The 22,645-nt window shown below is 50.9% G+C and overlaps 1 protein-coding gene across 4 annotated transcripts in view; it reads left to right on the plus strand.

Moving 5' to 3' along the window:
* Positions 1-22,645, plus strand: part of VWA5B1 (von Willebrand factor A domain containing 5B1) — a 66,541-nt gene that overhangs the window by 17,876 nt on the left and 26,020 nt on the right. For all 4 annotated transcript variants that reach the window (XM_032300664.1, XM_032300667.1, XM_032300666.1 and 1 more), the window contains exons 2-11: positions 1,223-1,387; positions 3,741-3,893; positions 5,215-5,485; positions 8,156-8,301; positions 9,191-9,322; positions 9,979-10,103; positions 14,398-14,574; positions 18,889-18,999; positions 21,144-21,346; positions 21,831-21,945. In XM_032300664.1, the coding sequence (XP_032156555.1) occupies positions 1,223-1,387; positions 3,741-3,893; positions 5,215-5,485; positions 8,156-8,301; positions 9,191-9,322; positions 9,979-10,103; positions 14,398-14,574; positions 18,889-18,999; positions 21,144-21,346; positions 21,831-21,945 (1,598 nt within the window). The remainder of the gene's footprint in view (positions 1-1,222; positions 1,388-3,740; positions 3,894-5,214; positions 5,486-8,155; positions 8,302-9,190; positions 9,323-9,978; positions 10,104-14,397; positions 14,575-18,888; positions 19,000-21,143; positions 21,347-21,830; positions 21,946-22,645) is intronic.

A 22,645-nucleotide genomic window follows, 5' to 3' on the forward strand; every position in this document is an offset into this window, starting at 1 on the left:
GAGTAACAGACATCGCTCAGAAACAGAATGCAGCACAGCAAACGGATAGAAATACTCCTGGGGAGAGAAACGCGGCTCTGTGCAGGGATGACAGAGGATGCTGAGCACACTGGTCTGGCCTCCCTGTGGAGGGGACCCGAGTTGACCCTGAAGGATGAGTAGAGGGTTACTAGTCTAAAAATGGGCATGGGGTGGGCCTTCCAGGGGGAGTAACAAGCACGGGGATGGAAGGAGCAGGATTTGTGTGCGGAGTGAAACTGCTGAGACCCACAAGGTGTGCTGCGGACTGTGGTGACGCTGGGCTGGCGAGGCCAGCAGAAGCCCAACCCCACAGGGCTCCAGGCCACCTTAAGCTTTAGCTCTCTGTCCAAGGAGCAAGGGAACCCACTGGTGGGTAGCCGAGAGTGGCGAGGGTAGCAGAGACCTGTCCTCTTTGTGTGTCCAATGGGTGGAAAATGGATTCAAGAGGCAGATGAGGAGCTGCAGTCCAGGTGGAGGTGGCGGTGGCCTGGCACAGGGTGCTGGTGGCCACAAAGGGAAGACATGGATGGATAGAAGGGCTTTTCCAGAGCCGAAGCACAGGTCTTGGCCATGGATTGGTTGTGGGGAGTGGTGAGAAGGAGGTGCAGGAATGACTCCCAGGCTTCGGCCTGTACACCTGTACACCTGGAAGAAGGTGCTCCCCTTACTTTGGTGTCCACTGGGGGGGCCCTCACCTGCCAGGTGTTCACTGCAGTGTGCAGGCTCAGTGCAGTCAGAGAAGGTGGGATGTGGTGAGCTATTCCTACGCGCTCGTTCTGCAGAGGCAACATCTGAGGCTCGGGGATGACTGGACTCACGAAGGACCGGGTCAGAGCCTGGGCCCCTCAACCCCACTTCCCGCGTGGTCTGTTGGGGAGAATTCCAGGCTGAACATGAGGCTCCCTGGGCTCTAGCCCTGACTGTGCTCCAACCCTTTGAATGAATCTCAGCAGGTCACGTGCCTCCAGGCCTCAGTTTCTCTACTCGTGAAATGGAAAGAAAGAGAATGGCCACTTCTCCTCTTCTTGGGGAAGACTGGTAGCTGTCATGCAGTCACTAACTGGGAAGATAGTCTGCATTTTCTTGGGGAAAATGCAAAGAATGATGCTCTGACTGCTTGGGGGTGTCTGAAATGGGAAAACTAGGTTGTGGGGACCTTGGGGAGCCTCTCCTCACCTCCTGCCCTTCCTGTGTCTCACAGGTTCTGAAGGCGGAGTGGCCAGCAGGATGCCCGGCTTGCTGAATTGGATCACCGGGGCAGCTCTGCCCCTCACGGCGTCTGATGTTACCTCCTGCGTCAGTGGTTATGCCCTGGGCCTAACTGCCTCACTCACCTATGGCAACCTGGAAGCCCAGCCCTTCCAGGGTAAGAACACCTGCTGAGGTCTCCCCAGGGCCACCCCCTCCTCCACATTGAACCCTTGTCTTGACATTTACTTGCTGACTGACCTTGGGCAAGTCATGCCACCCCTCCGAGTCTGTTTACTCATCTGTAAAATGGGAAGACCATTTCTGCTCTGCAGGCCTCAAAGCTAATAGCAAGGAGGGTCTGGATTTGAACCAAGGAGGTCTAGGTACAGCCCCGGCCAACTGTCCCTACACTTTTCTTTTTCTCTGAGACAGGATCTCACTCTGTTGCCCAGGCTTGAACTCAGTGATATGATCACGGCTTACTGCAGCCTCCACCTCCTGGGCCCAAGAGATCTTCCCACTTCATCCTCCCAAGCATCTGGGACTACAGGCATGTACCACCACACCCAACTAATTTTTGCATGATGAGGTTTCGCCATGTCACCCAGTCTGGTCTTGAACTCCTGAGCTCAAGCAATCCACCCACCTCGGCCCCCCAAAGTTCTGGGATTACAAACATGAGCCATGGTGCCAGACTGTCCCCACATTTTTATAGTCCCAAGGCACACTGTCCACTGTTCAGTCCCACACTTTCTCCAGAGAGCCTCACAAGAGAAGAGGCATCAAGACTCAGTCGAAGCCAGGAGCCCCCACTCCTAGCCATGGCTCTTGCTCCTATGACCCTGGGGAGGCTGCCACCCCCTCAAAATCAGGACGCTCCTCTCTGCTGTCCAGATGCCCCAGGCGGTGGCGGAGCAGATGAGGTAATACAGATGGCAGGAAGTTGTGGACTGAGAAACCATCTGCGAATACGCACCACAGTCAGGGATGTGGAGGCACGCTGGCCTGTCAGAGTCATGTGTAAATCACACTCCTTCCACTTCAGGAGAGGGGTTGTGGGAAAGCTCACTAGGCGGGCACTGGCCAGGATCCCCTTCTCATCCACAGTGATGGGGCCTCCTAACCACCAGACTTTATGTCTGTGGTCACCAACCTGAGGTTTTGAAACCCCTGCAGGGCTGCCCTGGGAACCAGCACTACCCAAAGGGAGCTGCAGGGAAAATTTCTTCCCCTTAGAAATCTCCCAGGCAGGGTAGGTGGCCTTGTTCCTGTGTCCAAGGAAACCCAGAGAGGGTGACTTAAAATAGGATCCACCTGCAGACTCAGGGGGCTAAATAACCAAATGACTTCGAACAGCCTTTTGGCTTTTCACATGTAGAAGGAACAAGTCCCCCATTTTACAGATGAGGAAGCTGAGGCCCAGAGGAAGTGGAGGTCAGGGTTTGTGGGGGGCTCACCCTGGGCCCAGCATTGTGCTGTTCTGACGTTAAGAGGGTAGATAAAATGGGACCTTGACACTGTACATTACATGCGATTCCAGCCGCCAGCGTTCCTCAGAAGCTGCTTAGAACTGCAGGATTTCTGGCCCCACTCCCAGAGCTACTGAATCTGAATCTACATTTTAACAAAAACCCCCAGGTCATTCGTGAGCATCTAAAGTTTGAGAAGCACTAAGATATAAAAACGTGGCACAGCTGGGCACAGTGGCTCACACCTGTAATCCCAGCACTTTGGGAGGCCGAGGTGGGTGGATCATGAGGTCAGCGGTTCAAGACCAGCCTGGCCAAGATGGTAAAACCTCATCTCTACTAACAATAGAAAAATTAGCTGGGCACGGTGGCAGGCGCCTGTAATACTCAGGACGCTGAATTGCTTGCACCCGGGCAGCAGAGGTTGCGTTGAGCCAAGATTGCACCGCTGCACTCCAGCCTGGGCGACAGAGTAAGACTCTGCCTCAAAAAAAAAAAAAAAAGGTGGGGGGGGCGTGGGCTTAATAAATGATGCCTATTTATTCAGTTCTCACAATGACCCTGTGAGTAGGCTTCATTATCCCCATCTTACAGATTGTGCTAGGAGGCCTAGAGCAGCTAGGTGTCTTATTCAAGGTCACCTGGCTAGAAAACATGACGGGGCCTGAATTAGAACCGTAGTCTTCCTTCAAAGCCCCAACCTTCCATGCCACAGCTGGCAAACTGTGGCCCATGGACCAAACTGACCACACAGACGTGCTTTATGAGGCCCACACAGTCCCATAAAAACCCATGTTTTCACTCTCTTGGAAAATCAGAAGTTCTGACCACATCAGGCTCATGTACCTGCAAAGTAAGAGCTGGCCCTGCCACTGTGCTTACCCACCTGGTCTCGGAGCTGGGAGGTCCCAGCCTGGCTCTCTGCCCAGCCCTCCCAGCATCTGCTAAGTGGCAGAGGGCACCAACCACCAGGATGGCCAAGGGTTCAGGTTCCTTCCAGGCAAGGGGTGTACAGGGTGGGCCTGGGGCACCCCGTGATGCTGGACCCTGCTCTGGCAGGCCTCTTTGTGTACCCCCTGGATGAGGGCACCACGGTGATCGGCTTTGAGGCAGTCATTGCAGACCGCATCGTGACGGTACAGATCAAGGACAAAGCGAAGCTGGAGAGCGGCCACTTAGATGCCTCCCATGTTCGATCCCCAACAGTCACAGGTAAGGCAGCCGGAAGAGCTGTGGCGGGACCCGGGTTTGTCCAGCCAGAGAGGCTGCCGGGGCTGGAGCCTCAGGCAGACTGCAAGGACAGCAAGGGTGTATGAGGGAGAAAGAGCACTGAACTAGTCAGGAATCGCAGATGAAGTCCTGTGCCACCTTGGGCCAATAATTAACTTCTCTGAGTCTCAGCTTCACTGTCTGTTAAGACAGAGGTAATTGACTTCCTGTTGTCACCTCGAAAGTGTGAGGATCAAAGGAAGGGAGGCAACAAAAAGATTTTAAAGATGTCTCTAGAGAACAAAATAACATCTTTTTACGCTCAGAGGCTATGGGGTGGGTCACACCAGGATTGGACTCCCTTTCCTGTTGCTCACAAATGGTGTGAGCTTAGAGAAAAAATATACCTCCTCTGTAAAGTGGAATAAATAACAGTCCTCACCCGATGCTCAATCAGGACAAACCACGCGGAGTACTCACATCACAGTAAATACTCAAAGCATGGCTACTAAGGCCTGCTATTGAGGAAACTGAGGCTCAGAGCACGAGAGCCACTGGCTCAAGGCCAGTAAAAGGCAGCTGTTAGTGCCTTTTAGGCAGCAGGTCACACAGCATTAGTGGCAGAACCAGGGCTAGAACACAGACCGGCTGTCGTATGATGTAAGAGATTCTTACTATTGGATCTGCGATCAAGGCGAAGTTCATTCGCCTGGTTATTAAAATGTTTAATGAGCACTCACCATGTGCAAGGTGCAAAGTTGTCCTTGAGTTGTGATGATCTATCGCTGTCTGAAAGACTAGTTAGGATCTGTCTAGGAGGAACCATGATAGGAGCAGGAGGTGGAAAGTGGCCCTTCAATGACGTCAGAGGAAAAGGCCAGGCCAGATCAGGGACCAGGGAGGTGTTCATGGAGGGCTTGGGTGGGTGGGCAGACGGGCTAAGTACGGATGAAGGAATGGGTGTTTTGGATAAAAGGAAAGAGCATGAGCAAAAGCATGGATCCCCGAGGTGGGGGATGCTTCGATTTGGTTCTTGGAGTGGGAAGTAAAGTCTGTAGGTTGGAAATGTGACCCTCTGTTGGGGTTTTATGAGTCCAGGTTTTCCACTCCCAGCAAGATAGAGTGGAAAGTTCACAGGCCTAGGGTCAGGCACATAGGGTTCAGATCCTGGTTCAATGAGTTACTCATTCACAAGTCACACCCTCAAGCTGAGCCTTGGTTTTCCCATCAGCAAAATGGGGCCACTCACACTTACCACAATAGCAATCTTAGAGGGGATCAGAGATGATATATGTACAGCCCCTGACGCCAGCCTGGCACTTAGGGAACACTCTGCAAGAGAGGGTTTCCATCGCCCGTCATTCCTGCACTCCGGGAAAAGTGACCTTGGACGAGGATTTGGAGCGGATCCTGTTCGTGGTCAACCTGGGGACCATTGCCCCCATGGAGAATGTCACCATCTTCATCAGCACCTCTTCGGAGCTCCCAACGCTGCCCAGCGGGGCTGTGAGGGTCCTTCTGCCTGCTGTCTGTGCCCCCACTGTGCCCCAGTTCTGCACCAAGAGCACTGGCACCACCGAGCAACAGGCACAGGGGTAAGGAGGCCCTGCCCAGACCAATCAGAGTCCCAGATGGGCAGCAGAGAGTGTGTCAGGTGACATCAGCGGGGGGGGTGGGGGAGACAGGGAGGAGATGGGGAGGTTCTGCTGTACAGTGCTACCCTCTCAGCCATTTGCTTCTCCCTGCTCACTTTTAGAGCACTTAAAAGTATCCCTGAAATGCCTCTGTAATACTACTGGCCAGAAGTGATGAAATGTACAGCTTGGAATCAGCATTTACAAGCTGTCCAAATTTCATAACTTACTCAAGTGGCACTTTCTGAGCACCTACGCTGTGCTAGACACTGGGCTGGTTGTTAGGGATAGAGAAGGAAAAAAAATCAACATGTTTCCTGACATTTTGGAACTTGGGGGAAGGTCATTATCCAACGAATAACACATCTAATTGTGTGACTAATTGTTTATGTACAGAACACGTAATTGACTGAAAAGTACAAGGAAGAGAAGTTCATTGAGCTAAGAGTATAAAACAGGGATCCAACCTGGGGGCCCAGGGGCCGGGCCAGGCTTCTCCAAGGAGTGATGTTTCAGCTGGGAACTGAATGATGAGGAGAATGTAGGCACAGAGAGGAATGTTCCTATGGGTGACAGCAGCAAGGACAAAGGCCCTGGGGTAGTAAGGACAGGGCTCCAGAGAGGAACAGAAGCACAGGTGACACACAATGAGACTGCAGAGGCATCGGACGCAGTCTTCGGCTCTTGCTAAGACGGGGTTTCTCCCAAAAGCAACAAGGAGCCATTAATAGGGTTTTCAGCAGGATGAGGAGGGGAGCATGACTAGCCCAGTACCTGGACACTTTCTCTGTTCTTCCCTGGTGGTATAGGAGGGAAAAGGAGGTGGGTCACAGTCTAAGGCACTTACGGCTGAGATCATTTTCTATGAAAGTTAGTGCTATAGGGGACGGAAGGGGACAAAGTGGACAAATGCTATTTTAGCTCCAATGAACAAGGATTTGTAGCCTGACCTGAATAAAGAGGGCAAGCCATGGACATATTCAAGAGGGAATATTTTGCTCAGGGAGAATCACAAGTGCAAAGGCCCTGGGGCAGCAGCAGGCGCCATGTATCAAGGCAGCAGCACAAAGGCTAGTGTGGCTATAGCAGAGTGAGAGAGGAAAGGAGAGAGGTCAGATGGGTAGTGAGGAGTGGGATCATGCAGGTCCTTGGAGGATGACACTTGGCACAACAGAGAAGCTGGTGGCACAAGCCAGTCTCAGACCAAAGAGCTCCGGCCTGTGTGTTGTCTTTGTAAGTGTTGCCAATGAAGTTGCACCTTGTGCATTTGAGAGGCAAGGCCTAGCCAGGACATTCGGGACCTAAGTGGATCAGGGGACAAGAGGCTCAGGAAGTCCTGGTGCCACTACGCTTCTTCCTGCCCATTCCAGCAGGCAGAGTTAAGAGTGACATTCTTGGGAAAATCCTGCATCCAACCCCTGTGAACCTCGAAGGAGCTCAGATAGAGTGACACAGACAAAATTCAGAACACAGATGATACCAAATGTTGGTGAGGAGACAGGATGATGCTCGTTCACTGCTAATGGAAGTAGGAACGGGACAGCCACCCTGGAAAGCAATCTGGCAATCCTCAGCGTGTCCTTTCACCCAGGGATCATGGAGAAATTCTTTCATAAGTCCAAAGGGAACATGGATAGGGATATTCATGGTCTCACGGGAACATGGATAGTGATATTCATGGTGGCATTATTTGTGGATCCAGGGAGGCGGAGCTGGGAACAACAAATAGAATGTAATGGAGGTCCCCAGGTGACATCAAGTTAGCAGCGAGGACTTGGGTTTGCAACCACCTGGGCAGAGTTTTAAAACATAACATTGTACCAAAAAAAGTAAGAGCTTGAATGAGATTCATAATGTAGGCAATCGTGTCAGCTTAAAGCACGATCACAGCCAAATGCTGCTGTGTATTTTACAAGGATGTGTGCATATGGAAGGACGTAGATTAAAGACCTTGGGGGGTGTACCTGTGGAGGGGAGGGGAACAGAGCAGAATGGGATGGGGTGAAGATCACAAAGAAAGAGGGCCCCGAAATGTGAGCATTCAGCAGGTGACAGTCACTCGGCTAAGCAGTTGCTCCTGGAGTCCTCAAAGCAACTGCAAAGTATTGTCCCCATTTAAAGGATGGGAAAACAAATGCTTAGGGGAGAAATGACTTGCAAGGGTTTGCAGCTCACAGAGACAGAGCAGAGATTCCAGACGCGGTGTGACGCAGTACAAACCATTTCATCATGGAGCCAGACAGACCTAGGCTAGGAGGTTTGGGCTGGGATTCTGCCAAGTCTTAATTGTGGGAACTTAGGCTAGTCATTTCGCCTCACTGAGCTTCAGTTTCCCCACATGGAAAGTGGAGACCCTGACATCTTCCTCCCAGAGCTGCGGTGAGAATGATGTGAGCTACCCCTCAGGAGTACCAGGCCTGGCACTTGGCCCAGCAAGGGTGCTCCTTGGAGGTGGCTGTGCCTTACATCAGAATCCAGGCTCTCCCTGGGGTCAGGCTAAGTGGGAGAGTACAGGTTGGGGCCCTTGGTGGGCTGGGCTGTCTGGGACTCATTGTCCTCTCCTTGTCTTCTCATGCTGGGCCCCTATCTCTGCCCGGCTGGTTTCCTTTCCTTCTCCCCGCCCTTTTCTAGCAAAGACGGGCACTGCTTCGGTGCCTGGGCCCCGGGCTCCTGGAATAAGTTGTGCCTGGCAACTCTTTTAAACACTGATGTGTCCAACCCTATGGAGTATGAGTTCAACTTCCAGCTGGAGATCCGCGGGCCATGTCTGCTTGCAGGTGAGAGGGAGCTGTCCAGACGGGGTGGGAGGGCTGCAGGCCAAAAGCCAAAAGCTGCCAGGGATGGGACGGGGATGGGCAGGGAAGCTAACTGATCCAGATGGCAGACCAGCTGAAGCACACAAAGCCTGTGGACCCCGATTTCCCATGGCCCCAGCAAGCAGCCCAAAGATGTGTCCCTTCCCAGGATGGATTTCAAGGCCACTGACTTCCACCCCAATGGCTTCCTTGGGAAAACGTCCACGGGGAATGGTGGCCCTTGGTCCTCTCCTAGAGGCCACAGCTGTAAAGCTGCTTCCTGGTTCTCACCTTGTCTGCATGTCAGAAGCACCCAGAGACATCCTGCAGCCTAGATCCCACCCCCAGAGATTCTGGGGTGTGTTCCAGGCACGGAAACATTTAAAAGCTCCCCAGGAAGTTCTAATGTGTAAGTAGGTTGAGAACCATTGCTCTGAAGTTCTCCCCCAGCCACTCAGAGCTTTCAAAGGACACTAGGATGTGGTTTCTTGTCAGTGCGTGCTTTCCTAGAGCAATGCTGCATTCCAGTGCGAGGCGCATTTATGGAGCACCCATCAAAACAACGCCCTTCAACAGAGCACTGGGCACCATCTGCTTGGCAGCATGCTGGGGGCTGTGCGTGCCCTATAAGGACCCCCCACTACACCCTGAGTTCAGAGCAGGAAGAGCCATCAGACACAATCTATCTAAGCCTGCATTTTACAGGTGGGGAAATTGAGGCAGCCTGGCCATAGTCACACTGCAGGTTAAGAACCCCTAATGGGGCTGGCATGTCACTCTTCTCTGGCCTGGGTCTTGGTGTGCTCCAGCCAACTCCTGTCTCTCCTGACCTCGTGAGCTTATATCCCCCTTGCCTTTTTATGCCACTCAGGGGTGGAGAGTCCCACACATGAGATTCGTGCTGACGCCGCCCCATCTGCCCGCTCTGCCAAGAGCATCATCATCACCTTGGCCAACAAGCACACCTTCGACCGGCCCGTGGAGATCCTCATCCACCCAAGCGGTACGGTGCCCTGCAACAGGCCCCTGGGCTGCCTATGGGAGGGAGGAAGAGGTGCTGATCCTGTGGGGACAGACCACGTGGCCCCCTGCCCAGCAGTTAGCTAGCCAAGGAGAGGGTCAGGGGTGGGTGTGGCCAAAGAGAGGAGACCCACTACGTGCCTCCCAGGAAAGTTGGCTCTAGCTGGCAGAATCAAATGTCTCCTGCCCTGATTCAAGCTCCAGAGGCCCAGGGTCTCATCCCCCCATCAGGGCACTTCACCCCCAGACCAGCTGAGCAGAGGATCTTTGAAACCCAAAGCTCAGTGAGACCCTGGAAATTCTGTACCCTCAAGGAGAAATTCTTGTCTGTTCAAGAATTCACAGAATGTCAGGACCTAAGCACATCAGAGAGTCGTTTTACCCCATCCCACTACCATTTCACAGATGGCTTCACTGAGGCCCAAAGAGGGGCAGTGGGTCACCTATGGCCACTAGGCTCCCCTGCCTCCCAGCTAAGGTGTCTTCCCAAGCCCTACACTGCTTCAGGCAGCCAGGGTTTCTACCCCCTTCCAACTGGGAATCCCACCCCTGTGAGAATCTTGCACCTAAACCAAAGCCCCCAGCATCCCTCTCCTATGATACCTGGCCAAGTGCTGAGAGTCAATCTCATCTCTGCAGAGCCCCATATGCCCCATGTCCTGATAGAGAAAGGGGACATGACGCTGGGAGAATTTGACCAGCACTTGAAGGGAAGAACAGATTTCATTAAAGGGATGAAGAAGGACAGCAGTGCAGAGCGAAAGGTGAGGGCAACTGAGGCGGGGAGCGGATGGTGGCAGAGTTGGGGCGGCACTGAGGCCTGGTCTCCACTGAACTAGTGAGGTGGGGAGGTGACCTGTTTGAGGTCACCCAGAAAGCTGGAGGCGGACACCAGGCAAGAAGCATTTCCTGGCCAGGCACGGTGGCTCACGCCTGTAATCCCAGCACTTTGGGAGGCCGAGGCGGCGGATCACGAGGTCAGGAGTTCAAGACCAGCCTAGACAACATGGTGAAACCCTATCTCTACTAAAAATACAAAAATTAGCTGGGCGTGGTGGCATGCACCTGTAATCCCAGCTACTCAGGAGGCTGAGGCAGGAGAATCGCTTGAACCTGGGAGGCAGAGGTTGTGGTGAGCTGATATCATGCCACTGCACCCTAGTCTGAGTGACAGAGCAAGACTGTCTCAAAAAAAAAAAAAAAAAAAAAAAAAGTGTATTTCCTTCCATGGAGCCTGGGGCACTGCAGGGAGCTTTCAGATGCCCCATCATCCTGGCTCTGTTCCCGCCTTTTGCAGGTCACCTTTCCCAGGACCTCACAGGTGCCTAAGCCAAGCAGGTTCACATATGGTGTCAGAAATGGCCTTGGCCTCCTCCGGGCCTCTGCACTTCCAGGGGCACCCAGGACCCTTCTCCTCCTTACCTTCTGGGCCTACCTTTCCTACCAGCTGAGTAGCTTCTTGCTCTTCCTCCCTCTGGGGCCTTTGCTTGCTATGACATAAAGGACAAAGACAGAGCCGGGAAAGCCTGAGAAAGATCCTTTCCTTCTGCTGTCCCCCACCCCATGAAGCTATAGGACAAGGAGGCCTGGCCAGGGGGCGGGGGTGGAAAAGGGAACGTTGGAGGCTGAGCACCAGCCACAGGTCATGCCCAGTGCTCTGCCTCCCACTCATGGTCCTGCACACTGAGCCGGGTCCTGACTGCCATGAGAGGTTTCAGAATGATGGCTCATCTCTCTGCATTAGCCCCATTTTTAGATCAGAAAACTGAGATCTAGCACCCAAAGATCACCAGTGAGCTGGAGAAAGGGAAAGACGCTTACCTCAGAAGTTAGAACGGGTGACCAGGAGGCTAAGGGATGAGACTGGATTCTGCGGGGGCAGTTGAGCTGGGTTTCACACCACCAGCCATGCTGTGCTCGTCTAGCTGGCACAGGGCAGTGGCAAGGTGGGGAAGTGGACAGGGATGCTGCTGGAAGCCGCTGCTCTCCCAGAGGTGCCCCTCAGCCGGACGAGTCAGGTGGGAGAAGAAGCTGGAGGCGGGTTCTCAGAGTAGGGGACGGCAATGCCAGAGATCCCACCGAGGTCAGAACTGCCGCCCCGCGGGCCTCCCAGGCCTGGGGCTGGCTGCCCTCCCTGCCAAGCCTTAAATCAATTAGCTTAGGGACTGTTGAAGCCAATGATTTTTCATTTGCCACCTCGGGTTGGTTATGCAAATAGCCTGTATTCTCACAAACTCCGGGGATGACAGCGATCAACCCGCAGCTGCTAAGAAGTGATGAGTTTATTATAATTGGATGATGGCAGCTTGGGGAGACATTAGAGAATCCTGAGCCAGGGCACCCACCCCGTCCCTCTGAGAGGCAGAGAAGGTTTCTGGAGGCGGTTTCTCTCACTGACAGATGTGGCTGCTGCTGCCTTGGGCTCTGTTATTGAAAGAGCCAGGCTGGGCTGTGGCCTCTGGAGGAGGGGCTTCATGTAGGAAAGAGAGAGAGAGATCCCTTGGCAGGGACGGGAGTTGAGGGTATCCACAGGGTGAACATCAATCAGGAAGAGTGGGTGGGACTAGCTGTCAGAAACCCTGGCTTAGCAAGGAGAGGGCAAATCGCACAGAAAGACACACCACGCCCAAGAGGCAGAGACGCCAAGAGAAACAGAGGTTGAAAAAAATATATATATATGTACACACAGGTCAGTGGCAGGCAGAAAGGCCCACACAGATTCATTCCACACAGATTTATTTATTCATTCAACAAATAAATCTTAGGAGACAATACTGAGAATGACACAGTCTTTATCTTCACGGAGCTCATATTCAGGAGAATCGCTAGAACCCAGGAAGCGGAGGTGGCAGTGAGCCGAGATCACACCACTGCTCTCTAGCCTGCGCGGCAGCGCAAGACTCCGTCTCTAAAGTAATCAATTAATTAATTTTTAAAAACCACCAAGGTGCTGCCCTTCCTTTCATCTTTACCGATGCATCTCTGGACCAGGTCCTGTGTTAAATTCCTCAGATGTAAAAGAGGCTAAGGGATGGACAGACAGAGGGAAAAAAGCAAATCAATGAGCCAAATCTATTTGGAGGGGGATGGTGTGATCATGAGTGGTAGGTGCTGGGTGTTCTTCAGCTGGGTGTCAGCAAAAGCCTGTCTGAGGATAGGACCTGGCAGATGGCAAAGAGCCCACCATGGGAGGAATGAATGGGTGGAGAGGGTACAAGGGGGAAAATCAGGAAGCAGAACATTGGTGACCTATTTGGAAAACGAAGAAGGCCAATGTGGCTGAAATGTAGGGAGCAGAGTCGGTAGAGAGGAGGTGGCCAGGTAGGCAGGGGTCAGGCCACAGGGGGCTTCCTAAACCATGGTTCAGAGTGTTCAGGGAGGGCACTGCCTGAGCAAGAGAATGACAAGAACAGTCGCTCTGCAGAATGGACCCCAGGGAGATAAAAGTGAGACAAAGAGCAGGAAGGGACTATTGCAAAGGTCCAGAGAGAGATGGTCCTCTCCTGAACTTGGGCGGTAGCAGTGGAGACAGTGAGACGTGGACGGGTTCAGGCTGCGTCTTAGCAGCGGGACTGGTAATGCTTTGCTGCAGGATGGAATGTGTGGAGTGAGGAAAAGAGGGGAACCGAGGACAACTGTTAGGCGTTTGGTTTGAACAACTGGGTGGGTGGTGATGTCGTCTATTGAGTTGAGGAAGGAAGCCAAATAGACAGAAACTGAGAAACGGACACAGAGACACGTGTAAACAGAGACAGCCAGATAAGGGGACAGAGAGAGAAAGCTGGAGTGGAGAGAGAAAGCAGCATGAGAACAAAGGAAATGAAACTCTTTTTGGAGTGGAGGCGGAGAAGCAAGGGGGAGGACCCTGGCCTCAGGGCCAGCTAGGAGGCCATATAAAAAGATAAACGGCCAGGCCAGGCGAGGTGGCTCATGCCTGTAATCCTAGCACTTTGGGAGGCCAAGGCGAGTGGATTGCCTGAGCTCAGGAGTTCGAGACCAAGGCAACACGGTGAAACCCCATCTCTACTAAAATACAAAAATTTGGCCAGGCATGGCAGCGTGCACCTGTCGTCCCAGCTGCTCAGGAGGCTGAGGCAGGAGGAATGCTAGAATCCAGAAGGTGGAGGTTGCAGTGAGCCGAGATCACACCACTGCAATCCAGCCTGGGCGACAGAACAAGAATCCGTCTCTAAAATAATTAATTAATTAGTTATCCATCTCTGGACCAGGCTCTCTGTTAAATTCCGGAGACGTAAAAGAGGCTAAGGGATGACCTGCCTTCAAGTATAATAGCAGACAATTTGGCAGGAGGCAGAGATCAGAGCAAACGCTGTATTCAGTATGGGAAGTGCGTGGGCTTCCGGGACCAGCAGAGCAGTGGCAGTGACAATGATGGCTGCTGTTTAGAGACAAGTGCTCTCTGCCAGGCAGCCAGCTTCACAAGTGCCCTGAACCCATGCAGCAACTCAGTGAGGTGTGCCTTCTTGTCCTCATTTCATGGATGAGGAAACTAAGTAATTAAGTCTACCTGGAAATTGGGGAAGGCTTTCCAAACAGACAGAATTTGAAGAGCGAGCAGGAATTTAACAATGGGAGAGAATCGGTAAATCAGGGAAACCCAGGTCACAGCCAAGACGAGCCAGAGAGCAGGTTATACACCAAGTGGAAACACGGGAGACCATTATTCAACCAAGGGGCTTCCCATGTCTGTGCTGACTCAGTTCATCCTCACAACCACCCTGAAAAGTGGACATTATTTGCCCCACTTTGCAAATGGGTAAATAGACCCAGAGGAGGGACTCGCCCCATATCACACAGTTGGATGGTGACAGAGCTGGGATTCAAACCCAGGTCTTTCTGCTTGCAAAGTCCATGCTTGCTGTTGTAACCGGTGAAGGTGTAGCAAACAGAGGAGCTGAGCACAGTCAGCCCGGAAGTCTTCTGTGCAGACCCTGAGCCGGATGTGGATGCATGGTGAGTGACGGGGACCAGCGTGAGTCCCCAGGAGAACCTCTTGGCCCCCTGATTGTCCAATCAGAGTGTTCCTTTCTCCTCCAGACAGAAATCATTCGAAAGCGCCTCCACAAAGACATTCCCCACCACTCCGTCATCATGCTCAATTTCTGCCCCGACCTCCAGTCAGTCCAGCCGAGCCTGAGAAAGGCCCACGGGGAGTTCATCTTCCTCATTGACAGGAGCAGCAGCATGAGCGGGATCAGCATGCACCGCGTCAAGGTACCTGCTGAGAGCACCCCCCACCCAGGGCCCAGGGCTCCAGGGCAAATCAGCTGTGCGCCCCTAGCCCAGCTTCTTCAGCACTGTCTGTTCCAAGAAACAAATTTTAAAAATCAATTTAAACATAGACACCCAAACTCCATTTGCTTCCCCAAAAAAACATGAAGTGGTGTGAGCAGAGGCGGAGCTGGCATCTATTTATAAGGGAAGAAGTCACCCATAGCTGTCCTTTGCACTCCACAAACGTTAGCTAAAACACCCCAGTAGGTACTGAGTGGAGCAGGGTACAGAGAAGACAGGAAGGGAAGTAACATTTGCTGAGGGTCTGCTGTGTGTTGAATACGGTACTAGCCACTTAATTTATGTACAGCTTGGTATCTAACCCAGACAGTTATCCTATGAGTTTGATCCTATTTTTACCATTTTCCAATTAGGAAAACTGATCTTGAGCGTTTCAGTCACTTGCTGAAGGTCACCTAGCCAGTGTGGTCTGAGATTAAACCCATGTCTACCTGACTGTTCCCACTACCTGATGTCAGAGCTTCAGTGGACATGGCCCCTGCCATCAAGGAATGTGTAGAATTTCATTAGAAAAGATTGGTTTCTCTTTTTTTTTAAACACCTAATAGGTGCCAAGCCTTGCCCTTGACCATCTGGAAAAACAGGAGAATGTAAACACAGTGCCTGTCCTCAAGGAGCTGACAGTCAAGTGAGGAGCACAGGACTGAGAGCCAATCAGAATGTGTGGGAGCTTGGTCTCCCTGCTAAGGAGAGCTCCTCAGGAGTGTGGAAGAAACAGTGATAGAACCGTACCCCCCCACAGTCTAGACGACTTTCACCTGCCCCCTGCCCCACCCCCAGGAGATTATTCATCTCGATCGTGGCATTATCCAACACTGCCTTGTATTTTTGGTTGGGCAGATGTCTCTCTCTGGAGTTAGGAACTCATTTAGAACAAGGGTCATCTATCCTCTCACCTCCCTCTTTCCATGGGACCTAGCTCTGTGTTTATGCATAAAAAGCCTTCCATCTCTTTACTGACCCAGGTAAAGGATAACTGAGTTCAGGAGAACAGGGAAGGAGGGACAAGAACAGAGTGGGGCTCTGTCGTCACCTGAAATTTCATCTTTCCCAGACCAAGCTGTTGTTTCTAGGGCAACAAGCTCAGCAAGGAGAGGAGGGTTGGGTGAGATCTGGGAGGCCAGCTATCTCTGCAGGCTTGCTACAATTGTCCTGAAGTATGACAGAGAAGTCATACACGGGACCCAAGTTCCTGTTTGAGGCCTCATGACACGGGGAGGCAGGGCTGATTGCACCTCCTTCCCCAGCCTGCCCACCATCAAAGGCAAACATTGGAATGAGAAGCTGTCCTCGGTGCTGGAGTGCTGAAGCCCACTCCAGGCCTCTGTGGCCATCTGTACCCCATTCCACAGCTACGTCAGTTCACAAGATGTCTCCGTTACCCTAGAGCATCACAGAAGCATAAACCTAAAACATGGCTTAGGGAACATTTAGTCCATTTTCCCTCCATTTTCCAGGTAAAGAAACTTGAGTGCCCAAGAGGCTAAGTGCTTTTCCCAGCACTGCAGGGCTAGTGAGGGAGCCTGGGCCTTCTATATCTTGCTTCAGAGCTCATTTTTCTTAACATTGCTTATGGAGAATGATGCATACTCTTCCACTAAAAAATTCTCTTCTCTGATGATGTCATTTCTGCTGCATGGCATCGTGTCAAGAGCGACACCTGGGTTCCAGGATCAGTTCTGCCACTGATTTGCTCCGTGGCTGTGGATGAGTCAATTTTCAACTCTGGGCTTCATTTATCCGTTCCGTAAAGTGAGAAGGAAGGATCAATTCAGGCAGAGTGAACGTATGTTACATGTCCCTCCACTCCCCTCTCCCGAGCCCAGGTAGACATCAATAATTGATAATGAGTATTTTTTCTGCTGAGCCTAGACTCAGGCTATATTCTTCTCATCTCAGTGTTCCAGGCAGTTACTACCAGTTAAATGGAATTGGTTCATAAATGGAAATCCACTTCCTGGGCTGAAGTCCTGTCCAATCTTTGCATTCCAGAATTCTCTGACAATAACTTTCTCTGGCTTTCCTTTTAGTCGCCTTTCTTCTTGGAATCTCTCCTGCCCTTCTCCAGTTCAGCTCACTGAGCTCAAGGTCATTCCTTCACAAATGGCTTTGCTCTGGTGCCATCCATCCTGCTAAATATGACCCTTTTAGAGAAAGGCACAGAAATTACTCAGGCTACACATCCCTTTCCCCACTGACAATGAGGGCACTGGAAGGTTGCTTGGGTCATAAATTGTGACCCATGGGTTGAAGTTTTAGGAAAATCTAGGCTCAGGGAGGAGAGAGAAAATAGAAATCCAAACAGCCTATGCCAAAGGGGAAAGTCCAGCCAATTTAATTTCCTGCAGCTGGTCTCATTCTTCAGCTGCCACTTGCTGCCAAAAACGTGGCTTTAAAATTTCTAATAGGTGTGAGCAGAGACAATCTGTGTGGATCAGCAGAATCTCCTCCTAGCAGGAAGATGCATTCGTGACTAATGAAAAAATAAGCAGACATTGACTTCTTTTGTAGAGAAACCAAATGTATTGATGCAAGCAATGAAGAGAGAGAGAATGTGAATGTGAACGTTTAATGTTAATGTTTGGGGGGGGGGATGGGATTGGGTGTGAATACTTGGAGCCTGGAAATCCATGTGGTGTAAAAGTTGCCAGAATCCACTTGCAGCTGTCTCCTTCTAGATCCTGAAGTATGACAGCTTCCCTGAAGCTATGCTGAGATCCCTGGGGTACTATCAGTAAACAAGATGGGGGACACGGGGGCCAGGGGAACACAGACTTTCATTCCTCTGCCAAGGCAGAGCCAACATGAATAAAAATCTCACAGCTGTGTTTTTAAAGCCTCAGTCATTAGTCTTAGGTTTTGTGACCCAGTGCAATTCCTTAGCTGTCTTGAGCCTCAGTTCCCTTATCTGTAAAATAGCGTTATTAATATTAATATAGATCCCATTGGGTTGATAATCATAACCATTTACTGAATATTTACTATGCACCAGGCTGAGGCTCAGAGGGGTGACATAACTTAGAACATTTAGCAGGTAGTAACAGCTTGATATTTACCACTATTGCATTGTATTATAGCCGTCATCACCATCATGATCATCATCATCAATTTGGCTTCTACCATCACCTCCACCTCCCTCGTTGTACTGTTTTGTTTTCTTTTTTTCAATCTACCTTCATCAAGGTCTCCTGGTGGTGCATAGTTACATGGGTTATGTTTAGTCTTCATAGATTTTGGAGGGAAACTGAGATGGCTTTGAGTCCTGACTCCATTATTTACCCTCTGGATGCTCACCAACACATTACCTCACGTCTCCGTGCCTCAATCTTCTCTTCTATAAAATGGGGATAGTAGTGTGCCTGCCTTGAGAGTTATGATGAAGATCAGTGAGGTGATGCATGTAAAGTACGTCCTATGCACCTGACAAATATGGCTAGAGAGACTGCCCCTGAGGATGCGTCCTTGGGTGGTGACTGTTAGGTTGACTGATGCAGAAGGTCCCACAGAGGGCCAGAAGCCATTCCATCAACAGCATGACCGGGACCAGGCCACTTTCCTCCCTTAGACATCAATTCTGCTTTGACAGCAGGGAGCGGCTCTCCCCGCCTCTCAGGATCAGCAAGAAGTTAAATGGAACTGGCAATACAGTTATTATATTGTAGTAGTATATAGTATTATAATCTAGTTTTGCAGACCTATTGCTTATGAAATGTTTGCCCACTTCCTCCCACTGTTCACTCCCATCCTCAAAGCTGCTTTGTCTGAGAACCACTTTCCCTTTAGAGAGGATTTATGATCACTGCTCTAATGCAGTCCAGAGGGGAGTCCTGGAAGCTCGCTTTCCCCAACACATCGCATATGTACTTGCGACAAAATCAGTTACCTAGTGAGTTAAAACCCTGTAATTGCAATTGCAAAAGGAAAATTACTCAAACACATTGGCAAGCCATAATAGAAAGGTTTTAAGAAGTCAGATCTGCTACATGGATAAATTTAATGATGATGATGATGATGATGATGGTGGTGGTGATGGTGGTGGTGGCGGCTTTGGTCCAGCCTCTGGTCAGTGTCAGCAAATTTCTTGATGTGGGGAAAAAGAGTTGCTGGGTGCAGACAGAGGAGGGTAGAGGCCCGTTTGGAGGCTGTTCCTGCACTAGGAAAGGGAATACTGGGGTGTGGTGGCTGAGTGGCAAGAGCTCCTTCTTGAATCTTGAAAACTTTCGCTCCTGCCAGGATGCCATGTTGGTGGCCCTTAAGAGCCTCATGCCAGCCTGTCTCTTCAATATCATTGGGTTTGGATCCACATTTAAGAGCCTTTTTCCTTCCAGCCAGTCCTACAGTGAGGTAAGGAGGGGGCAATGTTGGGACCAGGAGGGGGGTGCATGGTGGGGAGAAGAGGAAAGGAAGGAAAGGGGGAAAAGTAGGTAAAACCCGAGGGCTGGCCTCAGAAGCTGCCTACCCACGGAGAACCCAGATCACACCCGGGGGCAGAGAACTAAAGAGAAGCTATCTGTGTTTGGACATTTTTCTGACATCTCAGCTTTCTGACATCCCCCGCTCTTTAGAATCAAACTATTTTGGGCAAAGTATGTGTGTGTGCAGAGATGAGGTACAGAAAGTGGGTAGAAAGAGGACATAGCCCAGGCCTGCCACTCACTGAAGCCTCTGTTTCACACGGAGGATGGACTCATGCAAGGTTGAACTAAGGAAGTGGATGATAAGAAGTAGGGGAGTGAATAGGTGGGTGAGTGCGCATGGCAGTGGTCTAAGAATGGAACTCACAAGGCTCAAGATACAGTGTGAAACAAGAGGGCTGTGGCCCCAGCAGCATGTTCAAAATTGGAGCATCCTACCCAGATCTAAGAAGAGGAAGAGAGGGAGGGAGGAAGGAAGGAAAGGAGGGAGGAAGGAAAGACAAATGGGACACTTTTCAACTAAAAATAATGTTATGAGTTTTAAAAATACAACAATAATATATGTTGCAGGCGCTTGTAGTCTCAGCTACTTGGGAGGCTGAGGTGGGAGGGTCGCTTGAGCCTAGGAGTTTTGAGTCCAGCCTGGGCAGCACAGTGGGACCTCACTTTTACGAACAACAATGACAAAAGAATAATAGATATTGATTTTTTCACAATTTTTAAATGTAGATATGAAAAACAACATTTTAAAAAAATCTCCTGTGATTATGTCAGTCAGGAAAAAAGGAAGAAAAGACACTGCTAAGAGCTTCGTATAAATCCTTCCAGCCCTTGTTCTATGCATTTACACACACTCTTAATAAAGATAGGATTAGGCCTTCCATACTGTTCTGTCACCTACTTTTCTAACGCAGCAGTCTATCATGCGTGTATTTCCATGCCAGTGAGTATTAATCTGTAACGTAATTGCAATGGCTTCCTAGTATTTCACTACACAGATAGATGGGGACTTATATTAAAAAACTCCTGCAGTCAGGCATTAAAGTTCTTCCCATTTTATTTAGTCATCTGTGTATCACAGATTTTGCATGCATCCTTAATTATTCCCTTAGGATTAATTCCTAGCCTTGCTGGCTCAAAAGCTATACGTACATCTTAAGACTTTTGATACATGCTGTTGCTGCTTTTTTTTTTTTTTTTTTTTTTTTTTTTTTTTTCTCTCCCTCTGTTGCCCAGGCTGGAGTGCAGTGGTGCGATCTTGATCTCAGCTCACTGCAAGCTTTGCCTCCTGGGTTCAAGCGATTCTCCTGCCTCAGCCTCCCAGGTAGCTAGGATTACAGGCATGCCCACCACACCTAGCTAATATTTGTATGTTTAGTAGAGACAGGGTTTCACCATTTTGGCCATGCTGGTCTTGAACTCCTGACCTCAAGTTATCCACCCCCCTTAGCCTCCCAAACAAGCTGTTACTTCTAAGTCCCATCCAAGAGTGGATGTTGAAATAGAATCCCCCTAAACCAGGAGGAGGAAGTGAACGTGTCCGGTGGGAATCTACTCTTGCTGCAAATGACATCCATCCTTGGCCAGTTGGGACCCACATTGTTAGTCCAGGAGCAAGGAAATCTGAAGCCGGGATTAGAGAAATGATTTTCTCAAAATGTCATAGAGGGCTGGGGCCAGAGTCAGTCTCCGGACTCAGATCTTAAGATTCCTAGTCCGGTGTTCTTTCCACCACACCACCGACCTCCCTCATCAGAAAAAGAAACCTCATGTATGCTGAAGAATCAGAGGTTTCATGTGCTACCTCTTCCCAGAGTGCTTCTATTTTTAAAGGGGAACCCAGAAAGGACAGCAGCTTGGCGTTTCAGGCACGGGTAGTGGGTGCTGTTGAGCAGGATGACACCAAATGAGTGGCTACCCATTCTTCCTATAAGTGGGCGGGGATGAAATTGGGAGCATGGGTCAACTCTGGTGAGGTTTAAAGAAGATCTAGGGAAACAAAGGCCTCTTCCCAGGGTGGTCTAGAGTCTCTGTGCCATACGGTGACCCTGGGGACTGTCTGCTTCTCTGCAGGAGAGTTTGGCCATGGCCTGTGATAACATCCAGAGAATGAAGGCCGACATGGGTGGCACCAACATCCTTTCCCCTCTCAAGTGGGTCATCAGGCAGCCAGTGCACCAAGGCCACCCTCGGCTACTCTTCCTGATCACAGACGGCGCTGTCAACAACACGGGGAAGGTGCTGGAGCTGGTGCGAAATCACGCCTTCTCCACCAGGTCAGCCTAGGCTGCGGGTCTAGGCTCCGTGACTCCAGTCTGCCGGGGCTGGGGCACCAGAGCCCAAGGGAAATATGGAAAATGCCAGAGGGAGAGGACGGGCCCCACAATTCCCATAGGACTTTGCTTCCAAGATAGTGTGGGCTGATTTCAAGTTCACCTTTTTCCCTCTCAAGTCAGAAAGGGTGAGCTACCCATGCCTCTGCACATGACTCCTAAGAGCAACCCAGGGAGAGGTCCCACAGCCAAGGGAGAGGCTGCTCCCACTCTGTGCTCAGTGGGACTTGATGGGCTGTCTGTGGGTGAATCGATGGGTGTGAATGTGGGTGCCCCCTCATGGCCCCTCTTCCTTCTCCCTCTCCCTTTACCTGAAGATAGGGCCAGCTCCAAGATCCTGCTGGGTCATGCCATGTCCCTTTCCCCATCAGGAGACAAAGATGCAGAGAAGATGAGACGTAATAGCCTCTCTTCTCACCTCCTTCAGGTGCTATAGCTTTGGAATCGGACCCAATGTCTGCCACAGACTGGTGAAAGGGCTGGCATCTGTGTCCAAGGGCAGTGCTGAGTTCCTGACGGAGGGAGAGCGGCTGCAACCCAAGGTAGGCAACAGAACCCCCACCGTCCCTTCTGATGCTGGAACCTCAGAGGCCCATACCAGTCATATGGCAACTCAGTGGTGAAACTGGGGCTGTCACCCCAAATCTGAGCTCTCCACTGGGCCACATTGCACCCCGATGAAAACCAAAGAGACTTGTAAGCCACAGACCAGGCAACTCTTGAAGCAATGCCAGGATGCAGATCCCCTGGTATCCAGCCACTGGACACACACTCCATCCACTGCTGGATAGGATGAGGCTCTTGAGAAAGCTGCCACCTATATGGATTGGAGTTGTGTTTGAGGTCCATATCTGGCCACATTCTTGAAGATGACAAATGGTGGCTCAGAAGAATCTAAAGAAGCCAGAAATAAAGGAGGTCGTAGTCTTCCTTCCATGTCCTGCATATTTGACATGAATAATCTAACCCTTAGAAAATCCCCTTGTCAGTCCAGTAAACAGAGACAGGGCTGGGGTAAAGAGTGAAGGGGTTTATTGGGAATGGTGTCTATGAAAGGTGGAAGAGGAGGAAGCAGGAAGAAAGCTCTTCAAGCCAAGAGGATGATCCAACAGCTGGGAAAGCAAAGTGGGAGCAGAATTGGACAAGAGGGCCTCAGACTGTGACGCCCTGGCAAGGTCTCAGCCATCCAGCGGGGAGCTCTGGAGCAAAGGTTGCCCATCAAAGTCTGCGACATGCTTAAAT

The sequence above is a fragment of the Sapajus apella genome, unplaced genomic scaffold (assembly GCF_009761245.1).
Source record: "Sapajus apella isolate SASKATOON/1434 unplaced genomic scaffold, GSC_monkey_1.0 scaffold43, whole genome shotgun sequence".
NCBI lineage: Eukaryota > Metazoa > Chordata > Mammalia > Primates > Cebidae > Sapajus > Sapajus apella.